Source organism: Streptopelia decaocto (genome assembly GCF_964273445.1).
Source record: "Streptopelia decaocto genome assembly, chromosome: 3".
Classification (NCBI taxonomy): Eukaryota; Metazoa; Chordata; class Aves; order Columbiformes; family Columbidae; genus Streptopelia; species Streptopelia decaocto.
This window is the reverse complement of record NC_138656.1, coordinates 117,131,758-117,159,440: the sequence shown is the minus strand read 5'-3', so window position 1 is coordinate 117,159,440 and position 27,683 is coordinate 117,131,758. Positions and strand designations below refer to the sequence as shown.

At 41.3% G+C, this 27,683-nt stretch overlaps 1 protein-coding gene across 1 annotated transcript in view; it reads left to right on the top strand.

Moving 5' to 3' along the window:
- The window catches only part of PKHD1 (PKHD1 ciliary IPT domain containing fibrocystin/polyductin), a gene marked incomplete at both ends in the record, with an annotated part of 268,094 nt that overhangs the window by 32,152 nt on the left and 208,259 nt on the right, over positions 1–27,683 (top strand). Inside the window, 10 exons of the mRNA XM_082047184.1 lie at positions 682–787; positions 1,250–1,528; positions 4,555–4,685; positions 5,489–5,624; positions 8,508–8,703; positions 10,317–10,384; positions 11,424–13,037; positions 13,194–13,337; positions 21,081–21,285; positions 25,730–25,880. Coding sequence (XP_081903310.1) covers positions 682–787; positions 1,250–1,528; positions 4,555–4,685; positions 5,489–5,624; positions 8,508–8,703; positions 10,317–10,384; positions 11,424–13,037; positions 13,194–13,337; positions 21,081–21,285; positions 25,730–25,880 — 3,030 coding nt within the window. The remainder of the gene's footprint in view (positions 1–681; positions 788–1,249; positions 1,529–4,554; positions 4,686–5,488; positions 5,625–8,507; positions 8,704–10,316; positions 10,385–11,423; positions 13,038–13,193; positions 13,338–21,080; positions 21,286–25,729; positions 25,881–27,683) is intronic.

Below are 27,683 nucleotides of genomic sequence, written 5' to 3'. Positions count from 1 at the left end.
TCTGCTTTTGATTTTTGCAGGCATTGGTATGACCTCTTGGCACACACCCTTAATACCTGGGAGAGAGATGAAGTGGGGCTTTCCTACTCCCTGTGCTTTGCCACTTGACCATTCTGAGATGTTGAGATGTTAGGAGAGATACCTCTTGATATCTCTTGTTAGATAACCAAGGTCACATCCCAGCTTTCTTGTTTCAGCATGAACAACAAACGAAAAAAAATGAGGGCTGCATGCTGCAAGGACACATTTTGATATCCATTCTAATTAGTCTTACAGGGTGCTTTAATCATAATAAACTTGTTCCCAAGGCAGGGTGAGAACTCCTTGGGTATGGCAAGCAGGGTCTTCAATGAAGAGCAGGAGTTTGGAGGAGTTGTGGCTCCCAGCAAGACGCGAGATAGAATCCTGCAGACACTGAGAAAGGCTGGTGATAAAACATCCAAAGCTGTGCTCTCCTTTGCTTAAGACTGAGCCCTAGCAAGCCTTGAAATTAGATTTGTAATGAGTCTGCAGCGGGACAAACAGCTGCCTGATGGTGCCCTGTGCTGGCACAGTAAGAACGTTCTCGATAGCTCAGTGTGGCTACTGGCATTGTTCTGCAGATCTACCCGGTAGATGTGGCTCTAGAAAACATTTCTGTCCCCTTCCTGGCTTGAGGATGACCTTCTTCTCTATCTCCAGGTGGTGGTGGTGGTGAACGATGTCCCTGCAAACTGTTCTGGTTCGTGCTCTTTCCAGTTCAGACAGGAATTGACACCCTTAGTCAGGGATGTGGAGTATTCATCAGGTAATGGGGCTTTGTGTCTGAACTAAATGCCAAAAACGCAGTTCAGTGAAAAAGATCTGCCAGACGCTGATGATTTTTTGTGTGTGTGTTCTTCTGGAAATGGCTGGTTTTATGGAAATTGCACTTTCTATTGGGGCACTTCTGATCAGCTCCAGTCTTAAAATACATAGCACAGGCATGTTTTTACATTGACAATATGATTACAGTGATAAGCTTGGTGCTTAAAGCAGAAGGTGGCTCTTGGCTCGAATTATTATTAATAAAAAATAAAGAGAAAAGGTAATAACTGAACAAGGACAGATAGGAATAAGTGTGATGAGGGACAATGAGAAATCACCAGTGTTGCACTTTTTAGGATGTCCCAATGAAGATGGTAAAAACTTTTACCTATTGGTTGAAAGTAAATCCTGGGCATTGCTACATCAAAATTCACAAGTCATCTTGTTGATTATGTTCCTTCAGATGGTGGATCCCAGGCCACAGTCATTATCAGGGGTGCTGGTTTCACTGAGGAGAAGCTGGCCCTGCAGGTAGAGGTGAACAACGTGAACTGCCACATCATAACGTTCAGTCAGACTGAAGTGGTCTGCCAGATGAAAAGGTTGCCAGTTGGAGTCTACCAGGTGACACTGCTGGTGAGACCTTATGGCTTTGCACTCAATGGCAGCATGGGAGAAGACATCTTCCTAAGAGTTGAGCCAAAGTTGATAGCTATTGAACCTCCTACATCTTCGGAGATTGGTAGGTCCAAATGCCAGACCATCTTGAAAGGAACATCTGCTTTTTGTTTCTTGCTTTACATGGTGTGTTTCAGTTCTTCTCCTCTTCAACTACCAAGGTCTGACAAAAAGACATAATATAGTTGGACACATTGTGTGTACCCAAAAGCACTGGGACAAGTTTCTTTCAATGAGTGACAAACTTTTCTTGATTCTTTGTGGAGGCAATCAGTTTTCCAACAAGTTTAGTTTGAGAATAGTAAGTTCTAGTGCAGGTACCTTTATTCCAACAACCCAGAAGACTATTAGTGTTTTGTGGCTTATCTTCCCCATATGCATTTGACACATAGCTTTATAATATATGAATTAATCTGGACTTATTGTGAAATGGTTAAACTTTGGTTCATGTCAGTCCAGTTGAAGTGAATTCATATTTTGAGTGATAAAATGGAAAACTCCTCTGTGTTTAGATACAAATCTGAGAAGCCTAAAGAAGCTCAAACTCAATCTCCTTTCATTTCCGTTACTCCTCGTCTCCTTGAAACAGGAAAGGAAATAGAGGGTGATATGTTCCACCCCTGAAGACAAGAGCTTGGAAGATTTTCCACAGGACTCTTGGGCCAAAGGACCATTATGACTCTCATCTGTACTGTTCCAGGGAAGACCCTGGAAGTTCCAGCAAGGTGCCCAGCCAACTGCAGCTAAGCCTAACCAAAGGCTGTATAAAGCCACACTTTCTTTTTTAAGAGTGGGAAGAGTCTCTCCAACCCAAGGGGGAATGTGAAGAGCACTCTGGACACACCTGGGTTGCGCAGTAAGCACCAATGCTCCCAGTGTATGACTTGTTTTCAAGCAGCCAGGAATGCATCTAGAAACAAGGTGACTGAAGTAGCCTCTGATAGTAAAAGTTACAAAGATTTTGTCTGGAAACCTCCTAGTTTCATTACTGAGGTGCTTTGAGTTAATGCTAACAAACACCACCGAGAACAGGAGTAAGGCCTAGGTGCAGCATGTGGCTTAGAGAATGGATTGTGCCATGCTTGGCCACCTTGGAGCAGGCAAATGGAGGAAACAATAGTCTGTGAACCTCTATGTGGATGATCCATGGGGTAGTCTTAGGAGAATGTAGGGTTCCTAACCTGAAAAGCAAGAAGTTATGGCCACCCTTTTATGTTTTGTTGGAACATATGGCAAGAAAGATATTCTAACCCTTTTCTTTCCTCCATTTTTTTTCTTCTCCAGTGGGAGGGTGATACAATGCATAAGGTTGATACTCACTGCTCTAATTCATTAAACAAACAAACAGAAACACACCCTGAAAAGAAAAAGCCAACAATATCAAGTTTCAGTGCTTGGGCCTTACTTGTCATTTCCTTCGCTGACAATCCAGTTCTCCCAATTACAGTGATCTGTCACTCATTAAAAAGAAAGCAAGTATAATGCTAACTTATATTACATATGCCTTGAACATTTATAATTGGAAAGAATTACAGCTTCCATCTGTGTTTTTAATTTCTTCCATTTAAAATACCTCTCTTCAATCTTATCGTAAAGTGCACATATGCGGTATTTCATTACATATGGATATAAGTGTAAATATCAAAACTTAAGAGCATCAGTGTTTACACAACACACATGGATTTTGTACTCTAAATCTCTGAGGCTCCTTATCTGACAACTATCACATTAGATAAGTGGCTTCAGTTTTGAGTTCTTGTTGTTTCTGGCTTTGCAAACTTAAAGTTACAGGAGAGGAAGCCAAGAAAGCATCTTGTACTTTGCTGTATCAGGTTCTTCTTGTCAAAACATCACTGGCCTCAGTGATACCATGCTTGGGGTTCCCTGTGACCCAACTCTATAAGAATGGGGTGCCCTTCTAAAGATACTACCCTGTTCCAGTAAATGGAAAGAACTTGCTGTCAACCTATCTGAATGCTGCTATTTGCCTGGGTGTTATGCCAGCCTGAGAAAATCTAGAAGATTAAACTTCTAGACTTTTCTGGTGGTTTATAGAATTAGCAAGAAATGATGCTCTGAGGAAAATGTATAAGGGACTCTGCCATCCATATATAATGACCCTACCATAGAAGTGTGCTTACATCACACATCAAAAGAATCATAAAATGTTGGTTGTGTTGTAATATGGTCATGATGATATAGCACATGCACATAAACACTGCAGTAATAAAAATTGTTCCTGAGCAGTCTGTCTAGCCATACTCCTAAAACTCTGCAGTACTGATACTTAGAGCAAATGGCTGTAAGTTCGAAGGACAATTTATTTCTTTTTTGTCTCTGAACGACATCAAGGTGCAGGTTAGAATTGCCATTAAGCTGAGTTCCTATTTTCTGCTTCTGTTTGAAATATCCCTGAATCCTCTATTTACTTGAAAAAAGCAGAGGAGCACCTTGACTATTTGCATTGGAAGTGGGTGCTGCAGAAAGATCAAGTGCAAGTCTGACTTGTGTTGGGTATGATCCCGCATGTGATTGAAGGCACAAAGGAGAGCTGAGGTTGCTCAGTGCTTCACAGAATCAAGCCCTGCATGACTTTCCTCACAACTCTGCTAACTCGAGCCCTGCCAAGTCCCCTTTCCAGCCTAAGTTTCCTAGACACATGCTAAAGGCTTTTTTGACAGCAGGGTGCTTGGCAGCTATTTGAACTGTGAAAGCACCTGCTGTGTTAAGCTCATTTTCCATTCTTAGTGCTTCTTCCTTCCTTCCTTATTTCATTCTTGGGCTGAGGATCTTTCAAAGTTTGAGATCACAGGCCAGACCTTGCCGGCTTAAATAAGTATGTCATTAAAAAATAAACCGAGAAACAAACCGAGTCCTCTTGTATCATGGACAAGAATTCAAATATTAGGAAAGAAGGATCTGTGGTGAAAGAGCAAGACACAGCAAGGATGGAAGCAGATCATCATCAGATCAAAGGAGGAACAGTGCTCCTTTTGTAGTTACCTATTAAAAAAAAAATCCTTTGCATATAAAAATATTGTTCTATATCTTGAATGTAACAGAATAACTGTGTGGTTTTTTTTTTTTTAGGAGGACTGAGAGTGACTCTCAGGGGGACCAATCTGGAAGGGGTAAACTTGGTGTTGTTTGGATCTCAGTGTTGCCCAATTTTGGAGGGTGACCAAAATTCAACAAGAATTGAATGTAAAGTTCCCTCTCGGGTAAGAAATCACATTTTTGGGGAACACTGAGCAGCCTACAGGTCTTTCTATGTTTTCCTAGCCTGAGCTACACTAGTGGAAGGGCAAATGGTAACCCATCAGCCAAGTCTTGGCTGCGGGAAAATTTACCGTGGGCTCTACCTACAGTTTAGAACTTAATTAACGATAAACAGCTAGGCAATTTATGAAAACTAGTGAAACAGCAAAAAATCCAGATTGTAACATCATTAGCTAAGCCTCACATAAACAAAACTGGCGCTTTGAACTCTAGTAAAATTGCATGTCTCCACTTTCTGTTATTTGTTAGTCGATTAAACATGGCTGGGACGAGAGCTCCTGCTCACATATTTGAACCTTCTTCAACTCCAAGTCTTCTACTTTACATCCAGGCCTCCTTCAGACACTATCTGTGTGTTGTGCAAAAACATGCCTAGGGATTTTTAGCAGCAGTGCACTTTGCTGCATGGCAAAATTATACCCAGGATGATGCTAATAGTTTAAGCATAGGGATAACTGTCTATGCCTATGAATTACCCCTGTTTAATTTACTATTATGGATATGGCAAATGGAAATCTGCATAGTCTGAAATAACTCTCCATAGATGACTTTGAAGACATTGTAACTGTAGGCATTTAAGTAGAGTCCGGTGTACATACAAATTTCATCAGTGCCCATGTGCCTGACTCATTAGGTATGGGAGATGAAGGAATAGGATAGGGAAGAGGATAAGACAGGGAATAGTGTTTTTTTTAATTATTGGTGCATTCTTAACCTTGACATTTTTCTTAATTTCTGTTACCAGGGGACAGAAGATGCTGCTGCCAGTGTTACGTTAATTTCTGGGTACCAGTCAACAACAGTAACCAACTTGTTCCAGTATGATCCTTCCTTAAACCCTGCTGTTGTATCACTGAGCAGAAACAGAAGTGGCATAGCAGGTGAAAAGTCTGCAAACATGTATTAGGCATCGTCTGTATAAGTGTTTTTATTGCTGATGGTGATAGGGCAGAGGGAATTTATGTCTATGGAGTCTGGTGATCCAGCACTGCATCTTAGCTGTTTCCTGCTAGTCCTGGTCAGTCCTGGTTGGTTTATGTTGGATTTGCTCTAGCAGATGAGTTGCTTGCCTTAGGCTGGTATGGATGATGTCCACAGGATGCCAGGTGTGGTATAGTGCTCCTTTTCTGTCACATTTCTCTAACTCTGCTCTGAAACTATCCCACTCATTCATTCTTGGTAACAGGTTCATCCACAAGAAGAGGAATGAGCTCTAGAGAAGGTCTTTTTCCAGGATCCCAAAGAATTGATCATAAAGCACATCATGAGCATTTTGGGTTGTTGAAAGTAGAAGAGGCAACACCTGATTGTTAGTTCCCATTTCCAAGCCAGACTGTTTCCTTCAGTTTGACCTTGCGATCCTTTGGAATACTAGCATGGACTTTACGGACTTTGGGGGTCCAAAATCCCAAGCAGATCTCACGGACCATTCAGCATTCCTATCTTTTGAAAGCTTGTGCTTGCTTTTTCTTTTCAACCCCACAAGGTTTTGGCTGGGCATTGGGAATAGAAGGTATTAATGGTGAACAGTAACCAAGGTTCCTAGTATCTGAAAAAAAGAAGAAGATAGGAGGAAGACAGAAATATTCCTGCTTTCCTACCCACCTCACTGCCATTCCTCCAAGGATGTAATAATCTAATTTATTTTTCTTCTCTCTTTTTGTAACCTCTCCAGCACACATCTTGATAAGGCTCCCCCCAGCTCAGCAGTTTGGTTGGACTTGAAGGAGATGCAAGGAGTTAGGTGACTGCCAGCAATGACATGCATTTCTTGCTGCATGGCCAGAATTTCTATTCATTTCCCCAAATGCCCTTGCCATTTTCTATTACTCCAGAATGTATAAATAAGAGAAAGCGTCCTTTATCGTCTGAATATTATTCAGATACCATAGCACCAAGGGGAGATTTTTCTAGCCACAGGCAACCCAGGTGTAAGGAATTTGTTAATGTTACAGCATCTTGTGAATGGTGGTGAGGCTGAGTTCAATCTTCTATTCAGAACCTCCATGGCTTCGGCTTTTAATATCATTTTCCTACTATATAATAAAAAGAATAAATAAATTACACTGATGCCTTCCAGGCATCTAGGATTAAGCTGACAATTGACCAAGAGTCCAAAGAGTTCACATTATTAATATATCCAACTTCTCAGGCTTTCAAACTTTATTTGACTCTTTGCGCATGCAGAATTGAAAAGTACTGATTTCAAGACCTGCTTAGAGGAGCTGGTAGATGAGAGGAGCTTTATACAGACTCTCTGGCTTTGTGAAAGGGAGAGACTTCTCCAAATCTGAAGCTGTGGTGCTGAATGTTAACGGGGACCATACCAGCAGTGGAGGAGTTGCTAAAGCCAAGTGACCCTGGTCTCTGCTTGGGAGAGAAACTTGCTACTCTGATTGGAATCTCTAGTAAGGATGGGCTAACCCAGAAATGTTAATTTTCATTTAGACAAGGTGAGAATGTAAAGTAGATGAGCTGCTCTTGATTACTGTGCTGTGTAGCTGGGAAAAGTGCCACATGCATCACTGCTTTTAAAATGGAATGAGCTCAGTGAAGAAGAGGAGTGAGCAAAAATGAAGCTGCTCTGGGACAGCTAATATTCACCTGCTGGTCTGCAGCAACTCTGTGGGTATTTTGGGCTTTCTGGCTCCAGGGGATGGTAAAGAAATATTAAGATATTTTGTCTGATGAATTTAGGAAGGGGATTCATGTAATATAGCTGTCTATGACAGCAGGGAGTTGGACTTGAAGACCCCTTCTTGTCCTGCTTATTCTGTGCAATTGAACCCACACCCTTCAGAGAATATAGAGAGATAAGATTCATCTCCTAAACCACTCTCAGCCTGTGCTTGTGGCTTGGATGTCTTAAAAAGTCACTGAAGAGAAACAGGTGCTGCTGTGGTGGGATTCACCACAGTTATTTTGGATGTTATCCTTACAATAAGATAAATTACACGATAAAGGGACTGTTTTTCTTAACTCGCTACAGATATAGTGCTCTCAATGAAAATGCATTTATATTTGGACTGAGGCATATCACCCTAATTTTTTAAACTATTTCAGGAGGGATTTAGGCTATGAAATTCCCTTCTCTACTGCCCTTGTCCTTTTCTACTACTGCAGTATACACAAATAAAGGAAAGTATCCTCTACCATATGAATATAATTTGTCTCACAGCAGAGGTTAAATAGGAGAGAAAGCCATATCTCATGAAAACAAGGCACTTTGGAGCATGTGGGTGACTGACTTTAGGAACCCAAGGAAATTTTCTTTTAGCTGTGGGAGGCTCCTGTTAGATGGCTGAAGAAGGAGTAAGATGCTGGAAAAATGTGATGTGGATTATTTGTCAGGAATTTAGGAAAAATCACACAACCCCTCAGCTCCAGTTTATGTGAGCTTTAGAAAGATTGGATTTGGGTCTAATTAGCTGCAGTTATTTATAGATGTTTACGGTAAGGGTGCATGGATCCCACCCTGAGTGTGCACCAGCAGGCTGAGAGCGGCCATAGATGGCCATAGCCAAGTTCACTGTGCCAACATCCTGAGACAACTTTGGTGGCTGGTGACCTTATTAGGGATGCCAATGGATGTGCAGGATACAGAACCACTGTCATCTCCTAGTTTTTGTTTTGAGCTGATGAACATGACTGGACTGCTTCTGGCGTAATGGGACTCCATGGTCTTCCTTGGGAGATGGTTACATACAGTAAAATAACTCTTGACAGAAGGACTGAAATAGTTTCATCCATTCTCCTCTCTGCAGGGGGTCAGGAGCTTCAAATTGGAATATCCCAGTTTGCCAGCTACCGAGGGTCAGATATCAAGGTGCAAATTGGGGGCTTGTGGGCACAGATCCAGGTGCAGATGGACTGTGGTGTTAATGTGACTCTTCCAGCCCTGGCTGCGGGATGGCACAACGTTTCTGTCATCATCAACAACATTACTATCGCTTCAAAAAGGTGAGTGAAAGTGTGTAATTTCCCTAAAATAAAAATTTCATTCTCTGTCCTATTTGGTATTTTAGGGTTAATCTGAAAAGAAAGGTAAGAGTTTTCACAAATTCTGTACCTAACGGTGAAATCTGCAGTGTGGTATAAAATTATGAATAATTATGAAGGCATTTATTGATCTGTGGAACCCAAGTCAGCAAACTGCTAATGCTAGTCAATTAACTCCCCTTGGATCAGTAGGAGGCAGGAGAGAAACATTTTAGAAAAAAACAGTTGATTTGATGAAAAATGCATATTCAGGCAATCAAAGGTATTCACAGATTCAGGTCAAATGCAGATAAATCCTTCTGTAGAAAAACAGCAGAAGAAAAGAAACACTTTTCATGAGCAAAACAAAAGCTAGTTTGAAAAATAAAAAAAATGCTTTGTTTGGAGAATTTTTAAATGATGCTATTTCCATCTTTTAAGGTGACACTTCAAGTTCCTGCCTAGATAAGTGTACTATAAATTAAAATTTGGGGCAAAATAGACCTGAAAGTGGGATGCAACAATGCATTCACAAGCAACACAGTTTTGCTTCTCAGCCACGCAGCTCTCATACATGATGGCTGATAGGAATGATCCTAAAACCGTTATACTGGTGAGAAGGGAGCTTTTTTATTGCTCACAATCCACCCTAAGTTGCTTGTTGCATTAATGAACTTCAGAAGGAGGAAGCCTGCGGTCAATGGGATGGCATGTAGGGATTGAACCCATTGGATATTGGAACCTGTTAGCAGCACCATCACTTCGTCCTCCACTTCGTGGAGGGAGATGGGGCATTTCAGAAGACCATTATGATCTCTTTTGGGCTGGATTGCATGTCTGGGTAGATCTACTTCTCTAATGTGTCTTTTTAGAACTTGGGAATGTTTTTGAAAGGAGGAGGAGGAAAAATAGATGTAGGTGGGACAGAAACAGAGCTATACACTTATCTGAGTGGACTTCAGGAGGTTGTGGCTGGGTTTCCTCTTGCTGTAGATATCTCCTTAGTCTGGTGGGAGAATGCAAAAAGGGAAGGCAGTTGGGATGTCTCTTCATCTTGCATCTCCTGTCTGTGGGCATGGCTACTTTGGGATATGTTTGGCAGAAATCTCATTATTGCTTCTTTTGATGGGCAATTCAGTTGTGCCTCATGAACTGAAGTTGACCTACAGGATGCCACTTGATCAGACAGTTTTCATAATTGAATGAGAGGAAATGGTCTCAAGTTATGCCAGAGGAGGTTCAGATTGGATATTGGGAAAAATTTCTTTATGGAGAGGGTTGTCAAGCACTGGAGCAGGCTGCCCAGGGAAGTGGTTGAGTCATCATCCTTAGAGGGGTTTAAAAGACTTATCGATGAGCTTCTTAGGGACATGGTTTAGTCCTAGATTTAGGTTATGGTTGGACTTGATGATCTTGAAGGTCTCTTCCAACCAAAATGATTGAAAAAAAAAAAAAGGATGTGCCAGGTGGGCATTTGACCTTACAACCTTAAAGGAGTTGTAATTTCTTACAGCATGATGCTGCAGTAAGAGAGAAAATAATATTAAAAAACCCAGCTCTCAAAAAACTCTTTCTATGTTGTTTGTGTTTTGCAGGGTTGAGCCAGTAATCCAGTACCTCTCAGAGGTCTTCAGCGTAGAGCCGTGTTGTGGATCTTTTCTGGGTAAACTATGTTGTTATAACTTCAGCCACTTATGGAGGTTAAAGGGATTGAGGGCTTGGTTTTCCTGCCAGAATGGAAAGGGCATCCTATTTCACATCACTTTAAATGAGGGTGTTTTAAATCTGTGGGCCTTTATTATGCAGGCATCAACCAGCAGACAGCAACATCTGGAGACGTGGGATTGTAGTGAGCATCCCTCAATCTGGTTGGCTGGCTCAGAGGTGCCTGTGCTTTGAATTTGATTTCCCAAAGTGTTTGCTCATGTATCCTTGTGTGTTCCCATTGGGAAAACAAAGCGCGCCCACACCTGACTCATCTGTGCTGTTTCTTTCAGTCATTACGCCTCCATCTTTCAAGGTTTTCTGTGTGAAAGTTAGGTGGAAAGCAGGGTACAAATGTGGTTTGAAGCAAACAATAATTTCAAGTCATCTCAAAGGGGACATTAATTTTTAAGTTGAAAAGACAAAAAAATCCCTTTTTTGATGTAAATTTAATCAAAAGTGAAATATTTATTAATCCCATTCCAAGCTTTTAAACATTGGAAATAATTTAAGGGTGTTTCAGAGCAAAACATCATTGAATTAAAAAAAAAAAGTTTTACTTCAAATCATAAAAAGCAGATTTGAGGTGGTTGATTTATTTTGTCATTTGGCTGGGGTTGGGAAAGAGTTGAATTCCTGCAGTGAATTTTACATGAGCCCTTGGAAACACTTTTATAGAAAACAGAGAAATTCTTGTGATGCAACCTCAGGTCCTCCACAGATTGCTCTCCCAGGCTCACAACAAAAGCAGATACAGAAACTCAGAGGTTTGGAGTTTATGTGATTAGTTCAACACTTTGTGAAGTGCTCAAGCCATGGAGAGCTTGGAGAGCAAAGGCTATCAGTTTTGAAGATTAAGCTATAATACTTCCATTCGACCTGGCTAAGACTGTCTGCTGTGCTCATCAGCTAAATCGTCGTTTGTGATTGTTCACTGACAGTCACTGATTTGTTTCTTGCATATAATGTCCTCCTCCATTGTTTTGCTTTACTTCTAGGTGGAACACTGCTCACAATCTCTGGGGTGGGCTTTAGCCAAAACCCTGCCCTGGTTTCTGTTTCAATGAACACGCAAACCTGTACAGTTACTCACTTGGCAGAAGAGACAATTTGGTGTCTGACTCCACCAGCTACTAATTTGTCTAATGAAGATTCACAAGACATCTCTGTCAGAGTAAATGTAGTCATCAGGGCCAGTTCACTTCAATATACTCTTTCTGCAAAAAGAACCACCACCTTTAATTACCAAAGAGCTTTGACTCCTTTGATTACCATTGTTGAAATGGAAATCACAGATCGCAACCTGCACTTGAGCATCCAGGGGATAAACATCACGGGATCTGTGGCTAAGCTTGGACACAGTGAATGTGAACTTGAGTTTCAACATGGCAACAAGTCTGCAATATTTTATCAGTGTTCCTTGCCACTGAGCAGCCTGGAACCGGGGACTTTCCCCATCCAGGTTATCCAGAGGCAGTTAGGATATGCCCGTGTGACAGCAAGGCTGAAAGCCCTTACAGTAACTCCACAGATAACTTCCATATTCCCATCACAAGGATCAGTCTGTGGTGGGATGTTACTCACTATATCTGGTATTGCTTTAAAATCCAGGAGGAATTTGATACAGGTCAGCCTGGAGGGTAATTATTCCTGTGAAATCCAGAACTCTCGTAATGATGCCATTAGTTGTGTTGTCCTTCCAGGAGCCCATCCTTTGCATTACCAGCAGCTGGCTGAGGCATCTTGGACTCTTAATGTCACAGTGAATGTCAATGGGATCAGCAGCGTCTGCCTTGGAGAATGTACACTCCACCTGCATGAACAGTGGACACCCCTTGTAGATTTGGTGACCTGGGAGACCAATGGAACATTCACCTACGTGACAATCAAAGGAGAGAGGTTGGCATGGCCAAGCGACAGTCCCGTGGTACTTGTGGATAACCAGCCTGTCTGCAAGGTAACTTTCTGGAATGAGACCAGCATCAAGTGCCAGGCAGACTGCATTGCCCCAGGGAAGCACAACATTTCCATATCCAACAGGAAAAGTGGGCGAGCTTGCTTCAGAAAGGCATCCAGTGTTCTCACCATCTTGCCTCAGGTGTACCAGTTTTACCCACAAAACTTCAGTACCAATGGTGGAGGCCTCCTCACCTTAGCAGGCTCAGCACTGAAAGGAAAGAGAATGACTTCTGTTCTCATCAATCACCACCCTTGCCTCATTCTCAGTGTCACCTGTGTAGCTATCCAGTGCACGGTGCCACCAGGTAATGGGACTAAAGCTTTGAGTCTAAAAGTAGATGGCATCTCCTATTACCTTGGAAGAATAAGTTACAACAATGAATTTACCCCAGTTTTCCTTTCACTTGTTGCAACTGGTCTCCTTTTAACAGTGACTGTATCACGGGTCACCGAGATGGATACCATCCATGTGTTTGTTGGAGACTTTTCTTGTAGTGGTGTCACCATCACTGGCTCTACTTTGCAGTGCTCAGCTCCTCTGCTCCCTGTTGGCGAGTATCATGTGTTGGGCCTCCAGGTCCCCAGGGGCTGGGCTTCCTCCAACCTGACATTCACCTCTCAGCTGATGGTGACAGCTGTGCATCGCAATTGGGGTAAGTCACAAAGACTTACTGTAGCTCTGTGGGTGGTATTGTGGGGCACTGTGGTCACCGGGGGTATTTTTGGCACAATAGCAAAAATTATGAATTAAAAAAATACCCTTGTTGGCAAGACTCTGTCTTAAATCCCATTTTCTGTCCTTTTCCAAGGTGACTTGAATGGAGGAACAGTTTATCTGCGTGGAACTGGGTTTTCCCCAGGGATGACTTTGGTCACAGTCTGTGGCATCCCCTGTGAAATGCTGGACAACATGATGACGACTGAACTGAGCTGCCTTGCCCCACGCTTACATGGTCAGCTAAGACACAAACCTGGCCATTGTGTTAAAAATATCACCTAAAAACATAGCTTGACCCAAAACTCGGGCTTCGCAGTATATCTCATGCCAGGGGGAACAGAATGCAGCAGCAACCCTGGAGAAAGAAGAGGAACTAACACAGTATTGACCTTTAGTTTTGAGCCCTGTACCATGACAAGTGCTGCCAGGGGGAGGTTTTGAGTCAATGGCCGTGGCCTTTGGAATAGATCCACTATGTGCCTGTGGTCAGAGTTGCTACACATGCTTTTTGTGTCTTTATAAGATGTGCACAGCAACAGTAGTTCCTTGTGACAGCTATTCCTTGGGAAAACTGTCTCACGGAAAATGTGCATGAGGGCTGTAGGGTTGGGAACCCAAGCTCCTCTTGGCCATCATGACTGGTCTAGTGAGCTGATGTCTTATTTTCTGTGGCCCCATACATTTTGCGTTTTTGCTGCATGGTGGGACTGTTTTGGTGAGGTAGGGGGTGGGAGGAAGATGAATGACTGAGAGGGTGAACAAATGATGTCCTGTGGTCAGTTCATACCTTTGGGAAGGTGGAGATGAGGATTTTAATTCCTTGAGAGGAAGAGAGGATCATTCCACAGCCAGAGCATCCTCCTTAAATGGAGAGAGGCAGCACAGCAGGGAACAATGCCAGGATCTCCAGCTGTCTCAGAGAGAAATAACCCTGTCTCAGTTTTGGAGGAAACTCTTCAAAATACACATTTGCTGGGACAAGATTTACGTCCTCCCTCTCCTACAGGCAGCACAGCACACAGGCTCCTAAGATCTACAAAAGGCAAGATTTAAGACTTCTAAATCTCACACTGAGACATAATGCCATTCCCTAAACGCTAAGAATGGAGCACCTACCCTGGTGCTGTGACGTTGCAACCCTTGGTGCCATTACACTTCAGCTCTTTCATAGCTGTGATGCTGGGATAACATCCTGAGATCTACAGAAATATTTGCCATTCTATGGCCATCCAAAGGTGGTGACCCAAGTTCCATGGCCTCTTCTGCTTTGTGGACCTGGAAGAGAGGTGACAGTGAATTGCTAGGGTTTTGCTCCAAGGTGTGTGGAATCTCTATCCTCCAAAAGAGTCAAAAGTTCACTAGATTAGTTGCTGAGAAACTGGTCCAATGAGAAATTTAAAATTCCTTCAAGGAAGGGTTGGGATGAGAGGCATCCAAGGGTCCCCTCTAGCATCTGTTATTCTGAAATTCTAAATTTGTTCTTTTCATTTTGAATGGTTCCTTTCCATATCCATGAGGAATGTTAAAATGGGCAGGATGGGGAAAGAAAGGGGCTTTAAATCCCAACTCCAAGCATCCAAAAGGAGACACCAAGGGGTTGTTAGGACTCAGTTTTCTTTGTTTTAGACAGGATCCAGGTACAGTCCACAAAACTGCTTTTTACTATTTCTTAAACAAGAAAAAAGACATGGTGCTGGAGTCCTCAAAAAATAGGATATAAACCAGGGAAGTCCTGTTATTGCAGGAAGAATAGTGGAATAAAATGTAATCAAATTGATCCAAACTGTGAAAACATTAATAACTGAGTTCAAAATTCACTGAGTGGTAGGTGGCTGAGGGAGCCTGGGCAAAATAGTCTTACACGCAGGACCACAATGCTTAATACTGACACTAGATGTCAGCAAGTGAATGCTGGTTGCTGCCCGCCTGTTGGTTGTGTTTCTGGAGAGAAGATGCAAAGGATGCTTTGCCTCAGGACCCAAAGGGACCAAGGCACTATTGCTTTTGGGCCAGTTACAAGACATTGCCTCTCTTCCCTGCTGTGGATTTTGCAGCATGCAGCCTTGCAAATCTCACTGGTCAAGTTGCAAAAATGTTTCTCTGTGATTTAAGTATTTAAAAGAAAATATATTTTCCTTTTACATTAAAAAATAATAATAAAAAAATACTTCCAGGCTGCTTAAATCTGTGTTTGCCAGGCTATTTGTACTCCCTGAGACAAGCATATTCAGCCTGTGGACACCTATGTGCAGCATTGGTCATTCTGCATGTAAGGCAAGATACTTTCCAGATGGCTTTCTCCTAATATTTCAGGGATCGCGCACCCCCACCACTTAGGGCATGAGTGGCTTTATTAAGTGCAGTTAATCCAGCCTCACCTCGTGGTTTAGATGCTGCTGTTTGCCCAGGGGAGTTTGCCACTTGGCACATCCAGTGCACAGGCATTTCTTTCAAAGTCTTTTCCACATGGGAGAGGTGGTGAAGTGACTTTGGGGATGCAGGACCATGAGCCGTGAAGGAGAAGGTAGGGCCAGGTCTATGGTGCCCCAGAGCCCTTTTGGTGCAAAGGTTGTTGTGGTTGGGTTGGACGCTTGTCTGACATTTCATGGCATTGCTCACGGACAGGATGATGAGATGTGAAGAGTTCAAGCTGCATTTCTTCTGTTACAGTGGGCTGTGAAGCAGAAACACCTCCCCTTGGCATTGGGGGAAGTCAGGGTTTCAGCACTAGGTCATGTTGTGTCTGGTCTGCTTAAGATTAGAGATGTTCACGTGGGAATCCCCAACCAGTCCATCTAGCTTGTGATCAAATCCGTAGGGCGAGGTTCTGCAGGTCGGAAATGTGACTTCCTTCCCATTTAACAGGCGGTTTTGTAAGACACAAGGAGCTACTGGTCTCAGCAGGATACAGTCATAAACCTTGCCCCATGGGGTCATCTTTAGGAGCAGGCATTGAGTGGGGCTGCAGTAAGGTTTTGGTTTGATTATTGAAAAGAGCTGGACACTCTAAGTATTGAGGCACACTCAATCCAGAGCACAAGGAATCGAAATGCAAGCCCAGATACTTTTATGAAGCCTCTTGTTGTCTGCAAGCTGCTGAAAAATCAGTACAGAGCTTAAATCTGATTTTCACACTGAAATCTTAAGAAAATCAACAAAATTATTAAAATTAACAAAAACGAACTCCCTTCAAGGAAAAACAAAACAAAAAAACCACTCAAACCAACCTGCAAGTCTTTAAAGGTCTGGCAAAGGGGTAACTGGCTTGATCCCAAGAGCTTTCCCCTTCTCTTGTTCTTGCCTTGTTACTTGTGTCGCAATGTGATGTGATGAGTGTAAATACAGCTGTGGATTCTGTTCAGCTCAGGTTAAATTTACAGAACACATGATTAACCTCTGTGGGACTGAATTGTGCTCTTAAGAAAGATGGGAAGACTGACAAGAAGCTTAAGGCAGGTGAGAAAATAACTGATTTTTCATATTAGGTGATAGAATAAGTACCATATATAAATTTTGCAGTAAATCAGTACCTGAGATCATATGTTTGACATTGGAATGAGGGTAAAGAAGGCACCTTTAAAAGGAGGTGAACTGATAAGAAGATCCATCAGAGAAAAAGCTGAGTTTCCTGGTTGCACCAGAGGTCTTGGAATAACAGGTCTGGCTTTAGGGTTTTGATGTAACAGCACTTGGGTTCTTTGTTAGCAAGTCCTGGACTTACTGTTAGCCAGATTACATTGGTAAAAGTGGGTGTTTGGAGAAGAAGATTTAGATTTGAGGCTAGAAATAAATGGAGGCTGGTTCTTTGTATGGGGCAAGAAGAGAGGGGAATGAGCTTTGGTTGCTGTAGTGCAGAAGTACCAAGGTGGTGCACTGAGCTGGGACCAAGGGGGACTGTAGCCAGGAAAATTGGGTGATTTGCATGAATAAATGCAGAAAACATGAAGAGGATGTGTTGTGGCAACTGAAACCTGAGTAGAAGTGAGAGCCTCTGGTGTTTGTTATGGACATCAACGCAAAGGATCCAAACGGTCCCTTCTGTCCTTCAAATCCCAAAATGAAATTAAGAAAGGGGGAAAAAAAAAAGCAGCATATTGATTACACAGCAGGAGTATTCTGACAGTGAGATCTATCAGACTGTGGAATAGATGCTGGCAAAGCCACCTCTTGGGACTTCTGAAACTCGGCTGTGCGAAATGAATGTCTCCTAGGGAACAATTCTTTACAGGCAGACGTTGGACTTGATGACCTTAACAGGTCTTTTTTTTTTCCTCTCCTTCTCCCTTTATTTTTTTTTTTTATTTTTAATTTAACCTTTGTCTTCTCTCCTAAGCACATGTCAATGTTATGCTCTGCGTTCCGTTTTGTGAGCGGTGAATAACCGGGGATGTGCAGTTTGGCACCAGGACTCCTCGGGCAGATGTTCAATCAGTCTGCAGCTGCCCTTGGAACTCCTGGAGGTTTCAGCCTCATCACATGTCCGGCAGTTGTTATTAAATAGTGGCACAGAACAAAGCCCTTGTGCTGAGCATCCCAGGGTCCTGGCTTAAGCCAGAGTATCCCTCAAAGACAGGGTTGGGGGCAGTCAGTCCCTAACCCATTACCAACATGCAGAGATTTGGCTGCCGTTGTGTCTGATCTCAAAAAAGAAGCCATAATGGGATGCACGCATTCATCTCAGTGAAGGGATTGTGCTACGTGTGATTAGCAGATTTTATCTTTATAGGGAACATAAAGAAGCTTCATTTTAGGGTTTGAATACTAAACAATTACTCAGTGAGAAATATTGGGTCCCAGAATAGACTGTTATTTTAGGGTATACTAATTGTGCTGCAATCTTGAGTTGATTTTTTTTTTTTTTTACTTTTTTTTTCTTACTGTTGTGACAGGAGATAATGGCACCAATAATACCAAGGGATATTTGTGTTTAATAGTCAGAGGAAAGGACATGAAAGTCCCAGACTTCCTCTCAAGTAAGCAAAGTATTAAATCCTCTGGGAGCAGGGGCATAGGAGGACCTTAGAGATCTTAAAGGAAGAAAGAAGAAATGGTCTTCTCCTTGAAGAGCAGTATCTCCACCAGATGGACAGGAGCTGTAGCATGTGGAGAAGAGGTCCCTCTCTCTCCTTCCACTTCAGAGACAGCAGTCCTAGGTTTGATTCTGAGGTGTATAAGGGTTTTCTTGGGTTTTGCTTCTGCTGATGTGTTTGTAGCCATGTTCTTTAGCTTAGATTTTATAAATTAATACATTAATTTGCCTGGTTTGATTTAAAACTTATTCCAGCAGTTTGCAGGATGCAAGGCCTCCTGTTCCCACAGGTGTGTTAAGGTTGAGGTAAAGGCACTGGAGCAAGTTAGAAATGCTCTATTGCCACATAACAATTCCAAAGTATCCAAAAGGTGACAGGCTATTCTGCTGAGCTTTAAGAACTGTGCAGGAGGTATCCTCTGATAACCTACATGAGCCAGGCAAGATCTTTGACAGCAGCAAGGTATCAAGGAAAATATCCACATGCTGAGATTCTGTAGGTCACTTCTAGCATTCATCCTAATACAGGGTTCAGCTGTTTTCCCACCTAGGAAAACTCTGCCACGTTCTTTTCAAGACCATGAAAGAAAACCACAAAAGAAAAAATTATTTTGATTAGCTCAGCAACCTGTTGTTTTTTCTCAAAATGTGGAATGTGAATTTAATCTTCCTTTGACCATCCACCCCTGGAACAGGCTTCCTAGAGAAGTGGCTGATGCCCCAAGCCTGTCAGTGTTTAAGAGGAATTTGGACAACACCCTTAATAACATGCTTAAACTTTTTGTCAGGCCTGAAGTGGTCAGGCACTTGGACTAGATGATCATGATACGTCTCTTCCAACTGAAGAAATTCTCTTCTCTCCTCTGCTTTGCTCTGCTCTTCTCTCTTCTCTGCTCTTCCCTTTCCTCTTTCCCCTTTCCTCTTTCCCCTTTCCTCTTTCCCCTTTCCTGTCTTTCTCCTCATTATTCATCTAAGGCAGCTGTACATTCTCCATCACCACATCTGAGCTTCTCATAACCTTTCGTGTCACCAGTAGAATAGAATAGTAAAGCAAAAGGAGCTGTTACAAAAGAGGAACAAATTCTTCTGTCTACAGGAAAGTTGTGGGTTTGTGGAGGAAGAAGGGGCAGTGCCATAGCTGCTTGGATGTCCTTCATCTTTGCTAGTTTTGAGAAGTTTTCAGCCTCTTGCTGGCTGGAAAAAGAGCATACATTCCATCTCTTTTGGAGAAATTCTGGTAATTAATTGGTTCTGCTGCAGGCTGTTGCAAAGGCAAGTTCTTCGTAGTATTTAGTCTGCTTGGATGGTATTCATTTTGCAAAACACAGACATTTAGTACCACTTCAAATACCCTTCAAATGGCAACCTGGTTTCCCAGAAGACATAAGTCTTCTTGTGGGAACTCTAGGACAACTCCAGTGGCTCTAGACATAATTTCTGGACAGTAAAAGCAAAACACATGCATGGTTCCATCATTCCTTTAGGCTTCTCTATGACTTCCCTCATATTTATGTGCAGGTCTCTGAAGCAGGGATTGTGTTTGGCTGTGTTTGCATGGTTACCAAACAAAAGAATTGTCCCTGAATTTGGCACAGGAAAGAAATTAAGCATATTGCAAAATGTGTGAAGTAACAATGTGAGTAACTTTTTTCTTACTCTAAATCCAGAGAAGAAAAATACAGAAAAATTGTGAGCTCTCTCTCTGAAGTTCAGAGCAAATGAATTTGCTACATTTTAATATTAAAAAAAACCAAACCCTTAAACATTGAACTGCTATAAAATTTTCAAAAAATAACCCATGTGAAATAATATTTTTTAGCAACAAATGCTAAAAGTTTAAATATAGGAAATATAGCATTTTCCTGTTTTTACCATTTCAAAAACCATTTTCAGAATTGCTTAGGACCTAAGACATTCATTGACAATGACACTTTCCTAGCAAACAAGATATGTTTTGAACAAACAGGAATTTAAAAAAGCAAAAAAAATACCTCCTATCTTAACAATTCCCATCAATTTCTCTTCTGATATTTGAGGAACATTCTTGGATACTAGAGTGCAGAGTGTAATACTGTCCACACACCTTTCCAGGAGTTCGTTACAGGATTAGTTCAGGATTAACAAAACTTCTCCAAAAGTCTCTACATGCTTATGGTTTAGGGAGAAACAGTTTTGATCTTTGGCATGGTTTTATGCTTAAAGGATTTATCTATCTATCTATCTATCTAGTTATTTATTTATGTCATTATTTATTTATTTATTCATTTATTTATTTATTTAATGTGAAAACCAAACATTTCAACTGGTCTGAACTTTAGTGACAGTTCACAATTAAATTTCTTTGCATTCTCTGGGTTTAGAATAAGAAAACATAATTTTTGTTCTCATTAGTAGTTCCTTAAACAAACCTCCAAGCAAAACAGCTGCTATGAGTACGCTTTCTACTACATCCACAGAGTTAATCTCGGACCAAGTCTCCAGTCACACTCAGGTACAAAGTAAGGAGATCCCAGTTCATACAAGTTTCCCAGAAGCCCTCCAAGCTGTGGAAATATTTCAATAAATCTGTTTCTGGATTTCAAAACTGTGATATACCTTAAGTGGTCACAACTCCCTGATAAGAGATCTGTGCCTTAGACCTGGTCTGTAAACTGTGATCCATCTGCCCCAGAAGAAATGTCCATACTCTTAGTTAACTACTTATGTTACCTCCTCCTGGACAGGGTCATATGATCCCAAAGACCATCCTGGTGCTCAATGCACAAACGAGCCAAAGCAAAAGGGGCTGAAGAGTTGTGTGGAGACCTACTCATCCTCTCAAAGTATGCCCCTTGATGGACAAACACATTGGGAATCTGCAATGACAACTGTCAGTTGCTAAAATCTGTTTAATGTCAGTGATGTGTAGGCTGCTTTGGGTTATATTTTTCTCCCCTCTTGTTTTTGCAGCATCTTTGGCCATCCTTTGTGGCCTGGCACATTCTTCTGTTGACTGCCGAGAAGAAAGAGCCACCTTCATTGAATGCGATGTCCAAGTCATAGTGGGTTCCTATCGCCAGAGAGGATCTGTGTCTTACCTGTATATCTGTGAGGACAGCCCACCTTATTGGGACATCAACCCACCCCGGAGGCATTTTGCTGGACTCTTTGCCAGGTTAGTTCTGCATCTCTCCAACAGCTGAGTGAGCCCATTCATGAGCGACATCCTCCAGAAGATATTCTAACTTTTGCAGAATTGGTCCCTGCCAGATGATAGACTGAAGGAACTAATTTCTATTTCTTAGGTCAATGCCAACAGAGCAATTCAGCCTTGAGACCACTAGAGAGCTCCGCTGGGTTGTGAAATTCATTCCTTGTGTCTATCAAAGCATCTTTAGTCCCCCTCCTTCCCTCCCATCTTTTTAGAGTGTTCGAGAGACATCAGAAAATCCATCTTGTAAACAGCCTGCTTTGTTCTTTCTTTGGTTTTAATATTTATCTTCTGATCCAAAGCAACATCTGGTGGATGCCAATGGGGAAAAAGATTAGGCATTATAAAAAACAGAACTCTTCTTTTTTTTTTTTTTTTTCTTCTTCTCTGCAAGCAGTTTCATGAACAAAAAGTCAAAGTCACAGAGAAAATCCAGCAGGCTGTGCAATATTTATGCAGCAAGGGTGCTCAGGCACTTATTCAAGGCTCAGCCTTTACAAGTCCAAGGCCAAATTGCCCAGCAATATAAATTGGTACCATTGCCTTTAATAGAATAGTGGGGATTTATACCTGCAGAGCATTTACTCCTAGGAGTAAGAGAGAGGTCTGAATTAATGAATAAACAGTTGAACAGAACTTTCCAAAAGACGTTAAACAAATAAAGAATTAGAATACCACTGTGATACATTGTGTATGATTCATTCTACATTGTAAACCCGTTCCTGGTTTGTGCATGATGCTACAGTCCAGGTATTTTAATGGAGTTGCAGAGATTTGGTCCTTGTCCTTGTCTGTTCCTTATGTGTTGTGAGTCACTGAAGGGAGTTTCAGATGCCCTGTGTATTTACTGAACAAGACAGCAAGATAAGAGTTGCACATATTTTTTTAATTTATTTTTTTTAAAAAGAAACAAACCAAAACCAAAATGTTACAGCATCTCCCTGTCAATCTGTCATTTCCTCCCCACCAGCTTTTGAGCTCTGGTCAATTTGAGCTGTGTTTCATAAGGAACGGACATCTTCAGAATTATGAAATTCTTTTCAGTTTTGAGAAGATCTGTATCAGACAGAAAGAAATTAGTTTCGTGTTGGGGAAGAGGAAGACAGAATTCTGCATTGTTTGCCAGCAACTGGCATGTCCAAAGTCACATTGTGCTTTGGTAGTGTCCTATAACACCCTAGGAGATGGGGAGGACCATTTTGTTGAGGGAGATTTGGGATGGGGAGGGGGAATAATCCTGAAATTAAACTAACTTTACCAGTTCTATTGCTCCTTGTTTCAAAACAAGAAAATCCAAAGGCCTTGTCTTGTCTAGCTGAGCTTTACTTTCCTTTTACTCACACCAGTGTAGCCCCAAACCAAGTAAGCTACAAACTTGAAAGGAACAGGGTACCCCAATAACATTTGTTTGGTTTTGGTTTTGTTTTTTCTTTCCTATTCCATGGGTATCAAAATTGTGCTCAGCTCTTTATTGATAAAAATGCATCTGCAATACTTTTTTTTTTCTTCTGGCTCATTTTCTTGGTTTGTGCAGCTATGATTCTGCTGCTGTAGCTGCTCCATCCTGGTCTCAGCAGGGTGAGCAGAGAGGGAGGTGGATGGAAAAGTTGTGCACTCCATTTGCTGACTGCTTCCTTATTATTTTTCACTGTGTTTTTGTCCAATTTAACTTTGATTGTCCCAGAGACAGAGTTTATTATCCCTTCAGGTTATCCCATCAGGGAGAGATTTCTGAATCAAATAAACCAACTTTTTCTTACCTGCTATTTTCCCATTCTTCCAACTTCTTCAAGCTCTTTGTTACTGTCATTAACTTTTCTCCCTATTGTGCTCATGCTTGTCTTGTAGTTAGAAATTAAAACTTGGGCTGCTGAGGAATTTTCCAGAGTACTGATGTTCTTTTTTTCTGCTGAATCTATTTCCAAATGGGGTCTTGCTGAAAGGGAGTTAACAGCAAAGAAGATTGATTTAAGATGAGTTTCCTGATCTGAAAAATCTGGGGAGAAGCAGAGGAAGAAAGAATTTAAAGTCATCCAAATTACCTATTTCAGAGATTTTTGAAAATATTTGTTTTTCAAATTTCAGTTCTGCAAAATATTGTTTCAAAATATCAATGGAATTTGTAGCAAAGTGTTATAAATTTAAAATGCTCAAACTAGAAAAGAGCTATTTTGGGAATTCCTGAAATAATGCACATTGATTGCTGTAGTTAACAATAGTTACTAACAATAGCAATAATAAAAAGATATGGATTTGAGTTCTGTACAAACGTTCGAAACTTAAGACACTCATCCCAACATGGGGATAAAATGACCAGAAATCATTCTTGGCTTCACTGTACGTTAAATCTCTCCTTTTATTTCTTAGTAGGTTTACAGCAGTTTGAATAAACCTTCTCCTAATCTAATCTCTACTATAGTCTATAATTTATGAACGCATGATGGCAAATGTATATTCCTTAGAAGAAGTGCAAGTCTTGCCACCAGCAACACTGGTGTCAACATACACTTCTGAATTCCCTTTCACCCCTTCTTTTCTGGCATTTCCTTTAAACACTGCAATTTCTTAACAGTTTTCCAGCATCAAAGTTTTGGGATGCACCTACTAGGGGACAGGGAAGAATTGCCTCTCTGCCCACAAGCAAAACTTGGTGACTTTTTGTTCAATTCTGTGAACAAACATTCAGAGATCCTTGTATTGACTTAAATGCCTGGCAAATTGGGGCACATGCCCTTCATCTAGCCAACAACTACTCCCTTCTGCCTTTCTAACAGTTGGTTATTTTAGAGATGCAGCTTTTTCTTGTAGCATTAAAAAGAAGTACAATGCAGTCTTGAGAGATTGCCCCGTCCATTCAATTATTGTACAGGACAAGAGCAGTTCTCAAAGCATTGCTATCAAAAGCAAGAGTAGTTCCCTACGGCTGGCTTTTGATTATTGATACAGCAGAGGGAAAGGTTCATTTAAATATAGAAATAAAAATTCACTGTTTAAAAGGTTCAGTGACTTGCAGAAGGCTTTTTCTTTTTATTTTTTTTAATTTTTTTTTTTTTTTTTTTTTTTGTCGTTGCTAATGTGGCTGCTTCCTTTAACACTTTAATCTTGAAAAAGGGCAACAAAAAAAATACCCCCTGGATCAGAGCAGCTCTTTGTACATTGAGCTGCCACATGGTTTGAAAACTTCAGGTTCATCAAATCATCCTGATCACCAAGCTCCTGAGAAAGCTCTGAGTATCGCCTTTCCTATTGGGTTGATTTTGGTAGAATTTTTGCTCCCAATTTTGGCACTGTAGAAAATCCTGTTAGATGGGGCTATCAGGAACCTGAAGATCTCTGGAAATTCTACTCCTACCCATTTGATCTTCTGTTTTGTGCTCCCTGTGCTTTCTTAGTTATTCAGGAAAGTATAATGTCTGAGATGTGTTACTGTTGCTATAAATTATCTCCTTTCCACTCCCCTTTCTGAAGTATTTGATGGTGGGGTGGGGAGAGGAGGAAGAAGGAGCAATGGCTGGGGAAGTCATGAGAAGTGACATTGGACTCCCCTGACCTGATTCCTGTAGAAGTAAATTGAGAAGTTTTCCCCTTGTTTTGAGGAATGTTGGATCCTATAGCACCCCACAACGAAGTGTTACCAAACTCAGCAGCTGTCAACAGCAAGACCACGGGAAAAAAATATGTTTTCCCCACCACCTTTTCTATCACATCTTCCCCCTATGCAAGTGGAGGCTTTAGAGCAAATGTCTGTTAGTATAACTCGCACATATATCGAATCTGTTTAGTCTGGGCTGTTAAGTAAGTTTAATTAATTTACTAAGTTAATGTTCCAACGCTAGCAACAAAGCGTCATTGCAATCAGCTGGGTAGCAGGAATTGGAACCCCTAAATGAGCTCATTTTTTCACAGTTGGAATTAGGGACCAGTTAGCCAGTTGTGTGTGTTTTTTTCCAATTTCTTCACTTGCCCTAGGGGAGTTGCAAGTTATTCATTCCCTATTGCTAAGTGTGAGTAAGGTGGGGAGGGGGGAGACACGAACAAACCCTACTCCATGTAGGAGTCCATCTTTGATCCTAACACTGCTGATTCCCTGTTGTCTGCACTTATCTTCCTGACTTGGTCCTTGAATGGCATTTGTTACTATTTGCAATAGTTTGGGGAAGCAGAAAGGCATCACTGAGAGATATTTACTGCATGTATTTTCATCCTGAGTGTGTGCAGATAAAGGGGGGAAAAAAAACCCAAATAAACAATAAAAGAATGGAAACAAAATTACAGAAATTTGCAAAGTTTGACAAATGGTGGCCAGGAGTTGCCACAAGCTAATGGCTTGCAATGATTAATAAGAGTAAAAATAATTGCATTTCATTAAGATTGATGACACCCCATTTAACCTCCCTTCTCGTTTCAGCCCTAAAGTGGAAAGAGATGAAGTTCTCATCTATAATAGCTCCTGTAACATTACCATGGAAACTGAGGCAGAGATGGAGTGTGAGGGAGCTAATCAGCCAATTACCGCCAAGATTACTGAGATATGGAAAAACTGGGGCCAGAACACTCAGGTATAATCAAATCTTTTTTACAGACTGATTCAAACAGCTTAAAATTAAATTTGTAATATTGTGTACATTTAAAGGGGACAAAAAAAAAACAACCAACAAACCAAAACAATTTAGGCTGAACAGCAGCAATATATATTATTAAATGCTTTCCAAGTTTGAATAGCAGTTCTAATGCAGTGCAGCTGAATTAATGGTTAACTATGGTTAATCTTGTATTTTATGAGACATAAATGAGCTTTACCTTATTTTCTGGGCAATGTATAGCTTTTTTAGCACTCTCTTTTTTAATATACATTCAGAGTCTGTTCTAGAAACGTTATTTTCTGTTACTTGAGCAGAAACCCTAGCTATGAGGTAGAGTTTCAGTTCTCTGGCAGGGACTTAGCATTCAGCATTTGTGGTTTTTTTTGCTTTTTGTGTGTTTTTTTTTGGTTGGCTGTTTTTTTTTGTTTGTTTTTTTCTCTCCTCTTCAGTATCTATAGTAAAATAGGAGAGTCTTTCAGTGCTACATGTGGGTATAGCAAGAAGACATACACAGATTTCATTACAAAAAGCTATGACTCAGAATCAACATCATCGTAAGGCTCTATATCTAAAAATGTTCATCGCAAACCTTAAACATCCTTTTAGAGCCCTTGTGGTGTTGCAGAGTTTTTGGGGGTGCTGAGCTGAATACTGGGTTGTGCCACCTGTAAGAAGAAATTCAGAGGGGCTGAATATTTGGTGAATGTCACCCTTTGTCACCATCTTTTCCTAAACGAGCAGTTCCTGCGAAGTGGTGGAGACCTACCACATACAGGGAAGAGTTACACATTCAATGTGATAAAAAACATGTGCTGTTTTTTATTTAGTAAATCAAATTATCGTTCTTATTATAGTTAAAACTTAGGAAAGTGAAGTTCGTTCGCTCGTCATTGGTGTTAAAGCTACCATGGTAATTTTAAACTCTGCCATCTGCAATGACATTTCCTTTACTCCACCACCCCACCCTAGAAGTAGTTGTGTTTTTTTGGTGTGTTTCTAGCATCAGATTCTACACCTTTTAATAAGAGTCTCTGAATATTTACCCTGCACTTCTACTTTATGTGTGTGCTACTATCGCAGCTGAGTATCCCAAAATACAGTTGATTTTCTTCATTCTGTTAATGGTGTCCTTGGCCTGTGAAGGAATGCCACATGTAGGCTTTTACCTATCAGTGTCCATTTGCTAGTCAGCCTTGCTAGTTATGCTGTGAGAAATGTGCCCAGCTAATGAGAAAACAAAGCTAGAAACAAGTTCTAGTTGGCAAGTGCAGGAGGCCAGCAAAGGGAAATGTTCGGTGTGTAGTAGATCAAATGATAACTACTCCTTCCATTCATATTTTCCTTCCCAAACATGATGAGGGCATCTCTCCCATCCTAAAGCCCAAACTGCGGCTTAGATGACCTATTACCTGCTGTTGGCCGCGATCTGAGCAGCTTGGCTATGTCTCAGGTCCTGTAGTCTCAGTAATGAGATGATGACAGGTTGTCTTTTGACTCAGGTGGGAGCAAGAATAGGAAGAAGTAGTGAGGTTTATGTCTGTTATGTTTTTTTTCTGCTCAGAGTGGGGAAAATCTAGGAAGTCCTAAGTGTCCTGAATGAATGAATTCCTCCAGGGAGAGCAGGATGAAACCAGCAGTGTTTTTAGATCTGGGGTTTGCTGCTGCTTAATGAACCCAGTGGGCATTTGGAAGCATTTTATCCCTCTTCCCAAAACTGACATGGGTGAGCAGAGGTGGATGGGTGGGGAGTTCAGATAAATGGTTTCAATTTTGGTCCCT